The sequence below is a fragment of the Mustela putorius genome, unplaced genomic scaffold (genome assembly GCF_011764305.1).
Source record: "Mustela putorius furo isolate JIRA1106 unplaced genomic scaffold, ASM1176430v1.1 tig00004007_pilon_pilon_pilon, whole genome shotgun sequence".
Taxonomy (NCBI): Eukaryota; Metazoa; Chordata; class Mammalia; order Carnivora; family Mustelidae; genus Mustela; species Mustela putorius.
In genome coordinates this window covers 3,177,417-3,193,190 of record NW_025422145.1, presented here as the reverse complement: position 1 = coordinate 3,193,190, position 15,774 = coordinate 3,177,417, and the positions used below count along the sequence as shown (strand labels likewise).

The following is a 15,774-nucleotide window of genomic DNA, read 5'->3' as shown; positions in this document are numbered from 1 at the left end:
GGGCTCAACTGGGCGGCTCCCCTGCGGGGTCTCCCGCAGCCTCGCTCACGTGTCCGGTGGTTAGCACTGGCCCCCAGCCCGAGCCTCCAGTGGAGTCTGACAGTCCACGTCTTCGTGGCCTGGGTGACATCACGGTGCAGCGGTGCACGTCTAAGAACGTGTTCCTAGACAGAGAGCTAGGTGGAAGCTGTGTCACCACTTACGACCCAGTCCCAGCACCCCGTGGTGTCACTCCTGCCACACTCTCTTGATGGAGGCCATCCCGAAAGTCGGCTTGAGTTCGAGGAGTGGGGACATAACCCGCCCCTCTAGGTGGGGGCAAGGTCCTAAGAAGAGCTTGTGGGATGGCTGATGACGTCTGGCCGTAATTTGGAGAGTGCAGTTTACGGGGTAAGTTCAGGAAGCTTGTGGCCTCACAAGGGATAGTCATTGATGGGGTGAGCAAACAGCTGTGCAACTCCAGGCGTGAAGAAGCCTGGGAAGCCTGAGAATCAGGGTGTAGGACTTAAGATTTGTGACCTCAGGCAAGTCCCTCCTCCTTCCAGAACCTCAGTGCTGCCTTCTTGAAAATGGGTCAAGGCTCCATGTGGTGCTTGCGGCAGCCGCTTCCCGCCCCCGGGACCTGAGGCCTGTGATGAGGAGAGGAGCACACAGTTAGGTGCTTTCTCTGCCTGTCTCCCCCTTCATCATCAGGGCTTGCATCAGAGATGCAGAGAATCTGGCCCCAGCTGCCCTCCTGAGGTCAGAGCCTCGGTCATAGGTTGCTTATTCTTGGAGGTGGTGGTCAGCTGTGCTCCTGGAGTGGCCTGGGTCAGGCGAGGTCTGTGGTGGGGGGAGCTGGCAGCACTGGGCTGCTCGGGGCTCTCTCCAGCTGAGTCAGGAAGCCAGGGTCCGCCCCAGCTGGCCCTCTGCCATTTGCATGACTCAGACATCTGTTCTGGTCTTGGTTTTTTGGTAGGGCTGCTCCGCTCTCTCCTCCAGGCCTGCGGCTGCCTAGACTCTTGGAGCGGCTGACCAAGCCTCACAGGGCTCTCCCGGGGTTCCTGTCCAGCTCCAGCCTATGATCCTTCAGCTTGCAGGCCTGGAGGCTCCTGCTTAGGGTGGGGTGGGAGGGTGGGAGGAGGTGTTTCCATTTGTGCTTGGAGGCGTCAAGGGCAAACGTGGTCGGTAGCATAAACCCCCACTTCTCAGAGTGGGGTCATCGGACCAGCTACATCAGCACCCCCAGGTGCTGTTAGAAACGCAGCATTTTGGCCAACTGAGCCCTGCTGCGTGAGAGTCTCACTTTAACGAGATCCACGGGTTGAAAAGCATTGGTTTAGCACATTTAGGAAAATCACTCAGCTCGCGCGGTGTAAGAGGTATTTTTAGCCCGGTCCGTAAATAAGGAATATAACCCCCCACCCCAACCAGTATTTTGCTGTGAATACGTCAAACTTGCAGAAAAGTTGAAAGAATGACACAGCGAGTTCCCATCTACTCACCAGTCTGATTTCACAGTTAACATTTTGTGAACCTTGCTTCATCACGTATCCGGCCGGCCAGCCGACCAGCCAGCCAACTCCCTGATTTTTTTTGTAGCTGACACTTAACTTGGAAATTCTTGGTATCCTTCCCCCAGACGCTGGGCCGTGCCAAGAGTTCCGTATCTGTTTAACATTTCTGTTTTATTTTCTTAAAGCAGAATTTGCATAGTGATATTGCTGAATCTGACGTGACTGTTTGATGTCTGCTGACAAAAGGGTATCCCAAGCTTGCCCTGTCAAGATCTAGAACATTACCAGGACCCCAGAAAGTTCCCTGCTGCCCCTCCTGGTCTGTCTCTGCCCTGCACACCCCAGAAGCAGCCACGGAGCTTGGACTGTTTATGAAAGCATCGTAAACGCAGTGTTAAAGGCTTTTCCCCCTTCTGCTCTTGGTCGTTAGTAGTTCAGTGTGGTGTGGGACCCAGGGGTGGGGGTGGAGGTGGTGCTCGGTGCTCAGCCAGACTCTGAGAATGGAAATGAACAAACTTGACCATCAAGGAGAGGGCAGTGGACAGATAAACCAAGAGCTCTGGGCTGGCCAGTGGGCTCTGAGGCTAGGCACGTGCTAGGGGCGCAGGGGCCCGTGGAGAGATTCCTAGCTCAGCCTGGGGCTCCAAGGCCAGCACCCAGGGGAGGAGAGGCCTGCATCCAGGGAGTAAGAGACATCGGTCAGGCCAGCAAGGCTGCACAGGAAGGTCCTCCTGGCAGAGGACCAAGTGTGTGCAGAAACCCAGCTGTAGGCAGGAAACCGTGGGTGTTGGGGAGCTGCATGGTGTGCTTGGCTGGGCTGGAGGGGCCGGGGAGCCGAGTGTGCAAAATCAAGGGTAGATGCGAGTGTCACCCTGAGAACTTGTGATCTTGACCCAGTGGAGGATTCTCAGCATGGGGAGTGACACTCTCAGGTTGGAGGACCCCTCCCCCGGCTGAGAGGAGGAGGGTGTGTGGAACACGAAGAGGCTGGTGGCACTTCCAGCCGTTCCAGCTGTGCAGGCGGGTCAGGAGGGAGGCTGAGCCGGACGGTGACCGTCTGTGTTGTTACTATTTTTTTTTTTTTTTAAGATTTTGTTTATTTATTTGACAGAGATCACAAGTAGGCAGACAGGCAGGCAGAGAGAGAGGGGGAAGCAGGCTCCCTGCTGAGCAGAGAGCCTGATGCGGGGCTCAATCTCAGGACCCTGGGATCATGACCTGAGCTGAAGACAGAGGAATAACCCACTGAGCCACCCAGGCGCCCCAGTTTCTGTTGTTTTAACATAGTCCATTCGAAGCAGCTCTGTGAGGCAGGATGGTGAGCCTCCCCTCATTGTAAGAGAACACAGAGTGCCAGAGTGCTGGAAGGTCTTGCCTAAGATGAAAAGCCTTTCTCTTGGGTTAGTGCACTTGGGTGTGCATTACATGGGAGGCCTGATAAACCGTGGACAACTGATGCCCACCCCCAGAGTCTGCGCCAGTGGATTTGGGTGGGACCCAGGTTTTGCTTTTCTAAGAACTCCTCAGGCACCATGGCTGCTGGTGATGGAGGGGCACATTGGAGCACCGGTGCCCTCAGCCATGCTGCTGTATCTCACACCCCTTACTGCTGGGTGTGAAGGCAGTGCAGAGTGCGAGTTAACCGGCAGAATCAGCGCCAGAAAAGCGGTGCGGGGCTCCAGAGACCATGTGACATAAAGGCCACGGTGCTGAAGGAGCCAGCCAGGGTCCCCAGACTGCCCGGGCTGAGCTAATGAATGACCAAAGAATGATCAAAGAACCAGTGCCTAGGACTGTTGTACCAAATGGGTTTAAGCCGCGTGGTTTCTGGCCAGATCGGCGAGTGCCAGATACAGATGCCAAAGAATGTGGCTTTCCATCCATGGTGCACACATCAGACTTTCTTCCTGCCCTTCCCTTCATCCAAGGCTTGTCTGAGTCTTTCTCCTTTCCGAGTGAATGGGGCGCCTGGTAATAAGACTCCGGGCTCCTTGCTGGAACGCGAGCTGCTCCGCCCCAGCCTCAGTGGCTGGGAAGCCCCGAGGTGGTAGCTTTGAGAATGTTCTGCTTGGTTTCGGTTGAACGGGATGCCCTCTGGGTTCTCATCCAGCACCCGTGCCCTTTGTTTTTCTTCTTTAGTTTTCAGTTCTTGACTCCTCCAGACTTCAAGTTGTCTGTGATCATATAAGGCCTTCAATATCAGGTAGGGACTTCCAGAAACCAGGTCCCAAACTTAAGAGAGTTCCTTCTCTGGCCCTGGCAACGCGGGCCTTCTGTCGGCATGACAGGACGGCTTCTTGTAATCTGAAAATCCCCATTTGGAAGCAAAGGAGGGAGGAGGCGAATTGGACAAAGCTCTTAGAGCATGCAAATTAGAAACTGTGAAATGTTCTTATAAATAATGCGATCTCATTGCATTTGCCGGGGGAATTTTCTTGCAGCAGCTGGGATTTTTCCTGGCCAGGGTGAGGATGAATCTTTTCCCTCTGGGCTGTTGTTTCTTACGGTCTCATGGGTACGGACTCCATTTGTATCCAGGAGGATGGAAAGGCAATGAACTTGCCTTCAGTTCCGCAATCGGAAGGTTGTTTTGGTCCTGCCCCACGGCTAGAGTTGCCTGATGTTGAGAGAATGCCAGGATTTGGGGACCTCTCCTGTGTGCATATGCCTAACACCGGGCTGTTTGCAGTGGGGCTCGTTGCTGAATGAGAAAAAAACATCGTACCCTTGAGAATGAGAAAAAGACATCGCACCCCGCCTGTGTGGGTGGCTGACTTCGGGCCCGCCCTTGCGTCCTTTGGGCTGATGCAGCCCCTCGCAGCACAGGACTTGGAAGTCTTGAGATGGGCACGGGCTGCCTCTCAGCCCCGACCTGCCCCACTGCCGGGCATCTCTGTGCAAGGTCTGTAACTCACACAGCGACTCTCCATGTCGAAGCCGAGAGTGAGAGAAGCCCGGGTTTGGAGGCAAGCGGCCGTCGTTTGAGCCCTGGTTTTATGCCTTAGTAGTCCCTGTTTCAGGGTGTTGGGAGCTCTGATACAAGCAGAGCTTCACCAGCTCTCTCTGTAGCGAGCCAGACGGGAAATACTTAGGCTTTGTTAACCACATAGCTCATGCTGTGGGTACTCCCCTCTGCGTCGGGGCTTGGAAGCAGACATGGACAGCGTGTGAATGGACCATGATCACCGTGTGGCGGTCGTACCTTACAGACTCGCAGCCAGCCTGTGGGCCTCTCTCTGCCAGCCCTCGTGGAAAGCATCTGGTTCGGCGCTCAGTGTGCCGTGGGGCTGCGGGAAGCAGAAGATGTTATCGTCATTGTTTCAGAGTTAGTATTAATACCATTACTACCGCTTCTTCCAGCTGTCACCCTGTGCCAGGTGCTATTCTAAGGAATCGTAACATGTTCCATCTCGTTTAGTCTCCTTGCCAGGTAACTTGGCTGAGGGCCCGTAGCTGGTAAATGGCAGGACTGGGATTGGGAGCCTCCCTCTCTGAGCTCCTCTTTGCTGTTTGCTGCCTCTCCTGTAAGCAAGCCCCGGCCCCCATCTCTCTCTGACACCTTCATTTTTCTTCTTCGTTGTGGCTCTCCTGTTGATACTTAAATATGTATTCCCATCATCTTGCTAATTGTCCATCCCAGGTGGGAAGCGGTATCAGGTGGGGACCTCTGCATCTTGTCTGGTCCCCAGCCACCTCTTGGCATCTAAGCAGGCCCTCCCTAAATATTTGCTCAAGAAATAACTGAGTCATTGTTGGCTGTGCCCCACCCCCTTCCATTTCACCTTTCCCACTGGCACCCCACCTTTTCACCCTGGGGTGGAATCGGGCTACAGTGGAGGTGTATTTGAGATCGACATGATAACCCACCCACCACCAGCCTCCTGAGCAAATGCCGCCGCCTTCCCCACGAATAATGTTGCCGCGCTGGGTTGGAAAAGCTCCAGCTTACAGCACAGACCTGTGGACTCAATCACTTGTCCCTCCTTGCAGTCGCGTGAGTAGGCTGAGCAGCTGACGCACCGCTCCCTGTCACCCAGATTCCAAAACCGAGGCTTCAAGCTGGAGGCACTTGCCCCACCTCGTTCAGCGAGAAAATGGCCTCTCAGGGATTTGAACCCAGGCTCCAAAGTCTGAACTCACTGTCCTTTAGGTTGGTCTGGAGCACAGGTCTTTGAGGCAGATAGCACCTGATTGCCTTATTAAAAGTCTCCTGAGGCCAGGGCCCCAGCCCACAAGCAAGCCCACAGGCACTGATCTGAGCTGGTCTGGAGTGGGTGTTCAATGGGTTCCCTAGGCTGGACTCTGGTGCAGGTGGGGCTGGGAGCCTCCTGATACCCCTGTGGTCCCTGCGTGGAGCCCGGTGGTTCTGGGCCCAGGATGCATGTTTTTGTCCATAGGGAAGCTTCTCGTTTAGCTTTTTATGGAAGCTTGCACACGTGTACAGAAGTAGGCAGCAGCGGGTAACAGAGGACCGTAGACTACCTTTATTCTGCACCTTCCTGCGTAAGTACTTCAGTACCTGTCTCTGAAAACCAGGGAGTTAAACATGTTTAGTAACTTTTTTTTTTTTTTAAGATTTTATTATTTATTTACTTGAGAGAGAGACAGTGAGAGAGAGCATGAATGAGGAGAAGGTCAGAGAGAGAAGCAGACTCCCCATGGAGCTGGGAGTCCGATGCGGGACTCGATCCCGGGACTCCAGGATCATGACCTGAGCCGAAGGCAGTCGTCCAACCAACTGAGCCACCCAGGCGTCCCTGTTTAGTAACTTTTTATTTGGAAATAAACTCGGCTTAGCAAAGGTTGCATGAATAGAATTCGTGCGTGCCCTCCACCCACCTCTCCCAGTGAGACTGTCTGAAAGATAAGGATTTTAAACAGCCCAACGGTCCAACGGTGACCCCACTCTCTGGCCTAAAAGCATTCATAGTAATCATTGGGTATTGCCGAATATTCTAGTAATCCCCTGTGGTTGCAAAATGGCCCATTGTCTTAATGTTCTGTCATTCACTCTTTGCTTATTAGCTGGACTGTATTTTGGCGGTGGCGGAGGGACCGAGGAGAGGGAGAGAGAGAGAATGTCAACCAGGCTCCGTGTCCAGCAGAGAGCCCGATGCGGGACTCGATCTCCCAACCCTGAGGTCATGACCTGAGCCGAAATCAAGAGTTGGAGGTTTCACTGACTGAGCCTCCCTGCTGGACTGATTCTATGCAAAGACATTTCCCTTTTCTCTCTTTGGTCACCCTCTGGTGAAGTTCATTTAGAAAAGCTGGGGAACACGCTTGGCTCCTGCCCTTTCTCTGTTTTCTAAGACCGTGGCTTGGTTCACATGTGTCTTGGCATGAGCGACACCAAGGGGTTGCCCTTTTTTTTTTTTTTTTTTTTTTTGTCCCCCCAGTGTCATTGTGAGATTGTGTCTTTAATCAGACATGATGGTCGCAGTCATTTCTCCTTATTGGCCTGATGGCAGCTCCCTTCATCCCTTTTGGGGCAAGTTCGGAGCCGCTTCTGGTTGTGGCTGAGGACTTTTAACTCCACACGGCTTTAGCTTCCGTGGTAACAGGTGTGAGAAGACAGTGGAGGCTTATCTGGGACATTTCCTGCCTAGCTGCTTTGCCAGGGAGACTCTGGGAGCGAAAAGCAAACATAAAAGCTTGATGTCCTGGTCTCACCCAAGACCAGCTTGATGAGACTCTTGGGAGGTGGAGACCAGGTATGGTGTTATTTTTAAAGCACCTGCCACCTGGATGGAAAACCACTCTGGCAGAATGTGTGTGTTTGTGTGTTTCCAAGGCTGTCTCTGAAAAAATGCTGGAACATGGAGCAGCCTCCTCTGTTAGAGATCTTATTGCTGCATGGTGACCCCTCCCCCCCTTGACTAAAGCATATATTTTACAATATAGATCTGAATGTTTTCACTGTGGAAAGTTGGCCCTTGTGTGTGGTCTCTGAGGCTCCATGCGGACATCCTTTTCCGTGTGTGTGTGTGTGTGTGTGCGCGCGCGCGCGTGCTGTTGGAGCTCATTTCTGTGCCTCTGGGAAAGAGGTTCTGTGAGCGTTTTCTTGGAATATGTTGATGACTTGCCTTTGCCCTTGGGATAAGGACCAGAATCCCTTACATGGCCTCCAGTATAGACTGCTCAGCCCCTTCTAGGTTCCCAGAGTGGGTTATGCCCCCTTCTACCACAGGACCTTTGCACACACACAGTCTTGGGGCTGAGACTGCCTTGCTCTCTCCCCCTTTCCTCGTTTTCCTCTCCTCAGTTTTCAGACCCCAGCTCAGGGACGCTTTCTCTGACCTTCATCCCCTAGATCAGCCCCCATCCGCTTATCGGCTCTCTTGCTGTGATCTCACTAAGATACCAGTGACCTCACTGGTACACTGACCTAGCTTCAGGGAACGATCCTCATGCCAGTTGAAGTTGTGTGTTTGCTCACAGGACTATATGATTAATGTCTCTTTCTGAAGCCTGTTAGGGACTCGCCGTCTGTGCCCTCTGCTTCCAGAGGGGGGAGCCTGACAAGACCATTCCATCTCTCTGCTCTTCTGTTTCTTTAACTCCAAAGCGAGGATGATGCTTTTCGCTACTTCCTAGGGTGGTTGCAAAGATTGCAGGAGATCATGTGTGTAAAGCACTTACAGCAGAGTTAGCCCGTACAGAAGTTAGCAGGTGTCACTGTTACTCTAGTGCACTGCAGGCTTCCTGAAGGCGGGGGTTGTGTCTGCTCAGATTTATATACATGGTGCTGGGCATGTAGCAGGTGCTCAGAAAATACATGTTGAATGAACGAATGAAACAGGAATAATAGTAATTCCCACGCTTGTAAGGTTCTATGAGGATGTAAGATGATGCTGGCTCTTGGTAGAGCGTCCGGCATGTAGCTGGTGGTCAGACGGTTATTTGTTGAATGGATGAGTCAGTGAATGAATGGGGGTAACGGGCACACTCCCCAGGTTGCCATGGAATTGAATATAAGGCAGGGAGGAATATAAGGCTTTTGCACATAGTAGACACTCAGGAAATATTTCCTGGATAACACTGGCGAGTTACCATGTGTTTCTTTGACAGTCACGGGGGCTCGGGAGAGAAACCCTTTTGGGGTGCGAGTCCTCGGTGGGAGGGGGTCTGCTGGTCCTTCGAGAGTAAGAGTGCTCTGCTCCCTGCTTGTTGCCAAGCGTGCCTAGACGAGAGGTTTAATTGATCATTTCCTGTTTATTCCCACCCCGTGTGTTCTCTCCACTAGAATCCCTGCCCGGAATCCAGCGCCTCCTTCCTTTCCAGAGTCACCTTCTGGTGGATTACAGGGTAAGGCCAGGCGGGTGCTTCGGGCCTGCTGTCTCTTCATCAGCCCTTCAGTGCACGTGCTGAGCACGCCTGTCCTGGGCCCTGGGGCTCAGACGCGGACCCTCTGCCCGTGTGCACGGACTTGACGTGTGAACCATAAATGGCTTGCAGCACTTCTGTGCATGGCTTCACCCAGGGCACTTAGAAGCCGTGTGCTCTTGGTTTTCGGATTTGGGTTGTTTTTTTGTTTTTTTTTTTTTTAAACATCAGGTTAATTACAGTTGTTGGCCAAGAAATAAAATTGCCATTAGAAAAATAATGCCATGCCCTGTAAGAAATGTGGGTATAAGAAACAGGCATAGATCCACAACCAGAAACTCCCAAGGCACCTGCTCACTTTAGGCTCCCTTCCTGTCTTTTTTTCCCACACATTTCTTCCTGCACGATGTTGCATCTTACCCAGGATTCTATGAATCCCTTTTCCTCCATAAGCACTGTTCCTTGTCTTAATAAACTTTGCACAGACATCTTTTTGTTTTTTAATTAAATACTATTCAGATTAACAGTTAAGGACACTGTTCCTTGTCCTTATAAACTTTGCACAGACATCTTTTTTTTTTTTTAATTAAATACTGTTCACATTATCAGTTAAAGAACATCTCGGGGACAGTTGGGGTCATTGGAGTGTGGACTGCGGGTCATGCCATCGTTAGATTTCTGATTTTCGTGAGTTGCTCTCTGGCTTCTGTGAGAGTGTGCCCTTTTTCTAAGGGGGATGCACGGTAACAGGGGTGCAAGCATGCTGCATCCACAGCTTCCGCTGAAGGGGTTCAGAGAAAAAGTCTCTGTGTGTATATTTATAGGTAGAGAGAAGAGTACAGCAGATGTGGTAAGATGTTAGCAGCGGTGAGCTGGGGGAGGGGTAGGTATTCATGTGATTTTTCTGTAAGTTTGATAATGATTTCAGAACAAGTTACAAGTGACAGGTTTATGTTCTTTATGGAAGTGTCCAAACATGTAGAAAGCAAGTCTAACCAAACTCAACAAACTTATCGTTGGGATTTAACGATGATGACTGCTTTGCCACTGAGTCTTAAAAACTTTTTTTAAAGTGGAGCCCCTGTAAAATCTGTATCCTGAGTACTCTGTGTCTTTGAAAAATGAAGGCATGTTTTCTGGGCGACCTAATGGAATTAGGGGTGATGAGTTAATGTGCCCAGATGTCCCGTGCATATTGTGATTTTCCTAAGTGCGTGCTGATGTCCGTGGCGGTGGGCTGGTGTGGCGGGTGTGGGCGACAAGGGTCTACGTCCCCTTGCTGCGACTCTCATCTCCTTCCCCTGGTGTTTTGGCCCCAGGCTGATGGTTCACGGCTACCGCCAGCCGCTGGAGAGCACTGACCTCTGGTCCCTGAATAAGGAGGACACGTCAGAGCAAGTTGTGCCCATTTTGGTAAAGAACTGGAAGAAGGAGTGTGCCAAATCCAAAAGGTAAGTGCGAGCCTCTTGCCTCAGGGGAGAGCTGGGCGTTCTCTAGGACCACCGGGTCACCCCCTTTCCTGCCGCCACGGTGCAGAATGGTGGCGGCGTCCCCTCTGACTAGCTTCGGGGTCCTGGGCGAGCTGCTTCACTCTTCCCAGCCGTGGTCCGCTCATCTGCAAAATCCAGGAAAAGTCTTCCACGTAGCTAAGGCAGTCTGGGTAGACAAAAGTGAAAGATGGATGCTGGTTGCTTGGGCCCTCGGCAAGGGCATGCCTGGGGTGCGCAGCCCCGCTCTGCCTGAGACAGCGGCACCTTACCTGTCTCACCGGGAGCGTCCGGCCTCCTGAGTGTTCTTGCTCTTTTCACTGTTTTGGCTTCGACACACCAAGCCCATCGCTTCAGCAGCTATTCTGCCCAGGAAGCCCTCACCAAGGGTGCTTTGGACTGTGCTGCATTTAAAAAATAAAATAGACTTTACTGGGGTTTTTTTTTTTCCCGTCTTTAAGATTGTATTTATTTATTTGACAGAGAGAGAGACAGCAAGAGAGGGAGCACGAGCGGGGATGGGGAGTGGGAGAGGGAGAAGCAGACTCCCCGCTGAGCGGGGAGCCCAGTGTGGGGCTTGATCCCAAGACCCCGAGATCATGACGTGAGCCAAAGGCAGATGTGCAAAGACTGAGCTACCCAGGTGCCCCTAGACTTGAGTTTTCACAGTGGAAGGCACAGGGGGTTGTGTGTAAGCCCCCCCTTTCCCATACATAGTCTCCTTTGTTATCAGTGTCCCCCAGCAGAAAGGATATTTGTGAGAATTGATGAACCCACGCTGACGATCATAGTTTGCATTATGGGTCACATTTGCTGTCCTGAATTTTATTTTATTTATGTATCTTTTTTAAGATTTTTAATTTATTTATTAGAGAGCATGCGTGAGCAGGGGGAGGGACAGAAGGAGAAACAGACTCCTTGCTGAGCAGGGAGCCTAATGTGGGGCTCGATCCCAGGACTCTGGGATCATGACCTGAGCCAAAGGCAGACACTTCACCGACTGAGCCCCGCAGGCGGCCTGGTATCCCGAGTTTCAGACACGCCACCCACATGAGCTGCATGCCATCCCGTGACCTCTTACCAGGTTATTTTGGGAATCAGGCCAGGGCCTCCCCAGCACATACTTGATTTCATCAAACCTGAGACATCCTCAGTTATGTGAAACAGCATTGTATTACGTGCTGGTAAGAAAGGAAAGTGGCTGTTACAGGAGGGTAGGTCCTGGGCCTTGGCCTGTGTCCCGTGTCCAGAGGAGGCAGTTGAGAACTTACGGGTGACATGGGGGTGGTAGAGGGTGGTGGCAGGAGAAGAAACAAAAGTGGCTGTCCTTCCTCCTGTGGTTTTATGGGGTAGGCCTGTGACCTCTTAGCACTGGAGGTCTAGTTGCCAGAACACCCATGTTACAGATCTTTGGTCAGGCCTGGTTGGGGCTGGGAACTCAGTATATTCGTCCTGTTGGCTACTAGGACACCCTTGTGACGCTGAGCTGGTGCCCATTCGGGGTAGCCACAGACACAGGAGAGGTTGTCTTAGGGCCGGCAGGTCAAGCCATAAGCCTCTGTGGGCGGGCATTGCGAGATGGGCGGTGTTCTGGGCACGTATGGCTCCTCCTGAACCTGGTCTGAGTCTGGTGCCTGTGACCCCGTAGGAGGTTCTCAGGCAGAGGCGGGTCCCTGGGTCCACCCTTCTGGGTGAGCAGGTTATTGCAGATGGTGTGGGAGAGGTGGCCTCTGAGGCTCCGCGGAAGGAGGACCAGGCTTGAACGAGAAGCCCTGTCTGTCACCGTCCTGGCCCTTAACTGATTTGTTCAGTAGTTCTGAGGTCTCCTGCTGCCGTGCAGTCAGTTTAGGCCGTCTGTGTTCAGACTGTGGGACCAAAGAGGCTCCTTGTTTGGGGCCACCCTACCTTCCATATAGGAGCCAGACAGGACGGAAGTCGAACATACACGGACAGGGAAAGTTTTATGAGATTATAGCAAGGACGTGGGGCAAGTGAGGGGCTGAGGAAACTGATAGAGACGCCATGGGTGGGGATAGACTCGCACAAGGCGACATTTGAGCAGAAGTTCATAGTGAAGGAAGTAGTGACCCGCGTCCATGTGTGTGGGAAGGGCTTTATGGTTAGAGGGAAGAGCGCATGCAAAGGTCCTGAGGTAGAGGCGAGTCTGGCATGCTTATGGAGAAGTAGGGGGAGCAGTGTGGCCCGAGTGGAGTGTGTGAGGGGCAGAATGGAAGGCAGGAAGCGAGGAGAAGCATTTGCAGGGGTCTCATGGGCCGAGCTAGTGCGTTCAGGTTTGATCCTAAGTGCAGTGAGAAGTCAGAGGGGGGTTTTGTGCAGGCCAGTGGCACGTCCTGAGTTTTGTTTTTTAACCAGTGGGGCTGCCCTGGGGAAGGTGAGAGAGGGGACAGGGAGACCAGGGTGGGGCCTTAGGGGCTGTGTCCCTCAGGTCCCTTCGTGCCCCAGAGCCCCTGTTTGCTGCTCAGAGGGATTTCTGACAGTTCAGTGCGATAAACATCATGGGTAAACCCTGTCATCGTCCTGGGTAAACCCCAGGCAGGCAATACCATACGAGTGGTGTTGCTTCATCTGGACGCAGCCCTGGGCTGGGCGTTCCCGTCTTGCCTGGCAGGATGTGGTGAGCCCTGGCTCCTCAGGCTTCAACATGGGCCACCCCTAGAGGCACTGGCTCTCTCAATACCTCAGCCTTCAGGGATTCTCAGCTTGGGGGTCCACTGCCTTGTCATTCGCTCTGTCTCTAGAGGCACAAACCAGACGGACATGGTGGGCGAAGGGAGAGTCCTCTTCTCTGCTGGGATTTCTTGGTGTGGCCCCTTGTGGCCAGGCCTCCTCACTTAGCTGGGGAACAGGCTGCCGGTGGGAGGGAGAAGTTACAGAAGGGCTCTGGCAGACCATACGGGGTGATGGATATGTTCACCACCTTGATTTTGCGGACAGTATCATAGCCTGTGTATCCATGTAGGTCAAAACTCAACCATTCATACACTCCCAATATGTGCGACCGAACGTACATCAGTTACACCTCAATTAAGCTATAGATGTTTTTTAAAAAGCAGAAAACATGCTTAAAGACAGGGTGGCCCTTTTTGCTTAATTGTCTCTATTTTATAAAGGAATGCAGATAGAAAATACCGAAAAAATGACACAAAGCCCCAGCACGTGTGTGCTGAGCGGTGGTTCTGAACCTTGCAGACTCACTGTTGCCTTGAATACAAAGATTTTCCAACATCAGTACAGTTACTTTAAGGTAATAGGTCAGTAAAAATAGCCCACCCACATAGCTAAAATTTAAAAAATCAACAAAATTCTCTCACTAGACTTCTGAGGAAATCTGAAACGTTTTTGTTGTAGGACAATGTGTATTTCAGTGAGTAGATGCTCCGGCGCATGCGCGCTAGGAGAACAGAATGGAGAGCTGCTGCTTGTCGCAAAGGGGAGGGTTCGCTGTGACAGCTGCAAATCCCTCCCGATCTCCGGACCCATCATCAGTCGCCCCCACAGAAGAGGTTTTGCAGAGTCATGGCCATCACTTGGCTAAATTCTGAATGAAATATAGTCTCCCCTTCTTTTCAATAATAGTTGCATTCCTGGGGGCACCTGGGTGGCTCAGTGGGTTAAGCCTCTGCCTTCGGCTCAGGTCATAGTCTCGGGGTCCTGGGATTGAGCCCCGCATAGGGCTCTCTGCTCAGCGGGGAGCCTGCTTGCCCCTCTCTCTCTGCCTGCCTCTCTGCCTACTTGTGATCTCTTTCTCTGTCAAATAAATAGATAAAATCTTAAAAAAAGAAAGTTGCATTTCTGAAAAAAATTCAAGGTGTATTTAAACTTAAAACTACAAAATACACACTATGGATATTATAGATTTATGTCTGAAAATGGAGTTCGAGTCCAGATCTGGGTGATTTCGCGCAGGCTTTTCAATCTACGTAGATTCCTGTTGGGTTGTTTTTGGGGGACTGAGGGTCTTTAGGTCACAGAAGGTCTAGTATCTGACTTAGTCGTTGATAATCAGAGAATGTGGCATTTGCAGAACAACCCCCTTTGAGAAAAGCTCTGTTTTGGGGGAACAGGAAAAAAAAAAAAAACAAAAAGAAAAAGGAAAAAAAAAAACTTGAAAAAAGGGTAGGGTGGTGGGGGAAGTTTGAGTCATTTGCTTTCATAAGCAGCACATTTTAAAATCCTGCCAGGGCTACCAAGGGAGTGGGATGGGAGGGGGACCCTTGCCACTTCCACTGTGTTTCCTGAGACCGTCCTTCTGTATATCGTTAGCACTAAGAAGAGTGAAAATGTACCCCAGGGTTGTAAAGTGCATTCTCTACCTTCATAGGTCAAGTCTGCCCTTCTGTGTTATATTGGATATTTGTTACGGGTCAAAGACCGCGATGCTCAGAGGACACCCAGAAATGTAGAAATTTCAGTCATGCTGAGACTTATTTTAAGTTTAAGATTTGGCCTTTCCTAAAGCCTTTATGACAGATGACAGAGTCCTCAGTAGTGCCTTGCTGCTCTTTGGTTGGTTCGAGCCCCTGCCGTCTGCTCCCAGGCCTGTTCAGGTCACCCTGAGGTTCTCACCGCTTCCGAGAAAGGGCTGCCAAACCTCATTTCCTGTCCTTAGCTCCAGGCCTTGCTCATCCTGTTCCCTCCGCCTGGAGCATCCTTTCTCCCATCCTGATTCTCCCATCCTGCAGGTCAGTGCTGTGATGTCACCTCCCCTGGGAAGCCCCCATGATAGCACCAGTAAGAGTTTGTTTTTTGTTTTTTTTTAAATATTTTATTTATTTATTTATTTATTTGACAGAGATCACAAGTAGTCAGAGAAACAGGCAGAGAAAGGAGGAAGCAGGCTTCCTGCGGAGCAGAGAGCCCGATGCGGGGCTCGATCCCAGGACTCTGGGATCGTGACCTGAGCCGAAGGCAGAGGCTTTAACCGGCTGAGCCACCCGGGCACCCAGCACCAATAAGAGTCTTATGAAATCATGCTTGCTCATCCTTTCCTCTCATGGGGCTCTAGGTTTGACCCAGAACATGTGTTCAGTTCATTAGTGGACAAGTGACTGATGGGCATCTCTGCCCACATTGGAATCTGATCTACTCAGAAAGGCCCTTTTTCTTCCCAGCCTTCAGCTTACCCACCCCTTTCTGTTTCTCCTGACTCAGACCTTTCCCCTCCAATTTTCCTTCCCCTCCCAGCCAGAGCTCGCAGATGCCCGGCTTGCTTCCTGTCCGGTCCTGGAGCACTTCCCTCCTTTGTGGGCTTCTTGTTAATGGGATAGTTTTCTTCCTTGATTTGGCCTTAGCCGATCCTTCCCACCGTTCCTGACCTTGACCTTGTCCACTCAGGCATGAGCTTTCCTCCCCTCTGCCTGCCCTGGACCTTCTCCCTGACCCTTTGGCACCTGTCTCTCAGCCACTGGAAACAGCCCTGGGTCACCAGCAGCCCACGCAGGCCC

The 15,774-nt window shown here is 51.8% G+C and overlaps 1 protein-coding gene across 2 annotated transcripts in view; it reads left to right on the top strand.

Annotated features, from left to right (window-relative positions):
- ABCC1 (ATP binding cassette subfamily C member 1) overlaps window positions 1-15,774 on the top strand; it is a 127,475-nt gene that overhangs the window by 50,259 nt on the left and 61,442 nt on the right. For both annotated transcript variants that reach the window (XR_006604377.1, XM_045072205.1), the window contains exons 6-7: window positions 8,743-8,804; window positions 10,142-10,273. Coding sequence is in view for 1 of the 2 variants with exons in the window: in XM_045072205.1 (XP_044928140.1) it covers window positions 8,743-8,804; window positions 10,142-10,273 (194 nt within the window). In the remaining variant the exon portion in view is untranslated. The remainder of the gene's footprint in view (window positions 1-8,742; window positions 8,805-10,141; window positions 10,274-15,774) is intronic.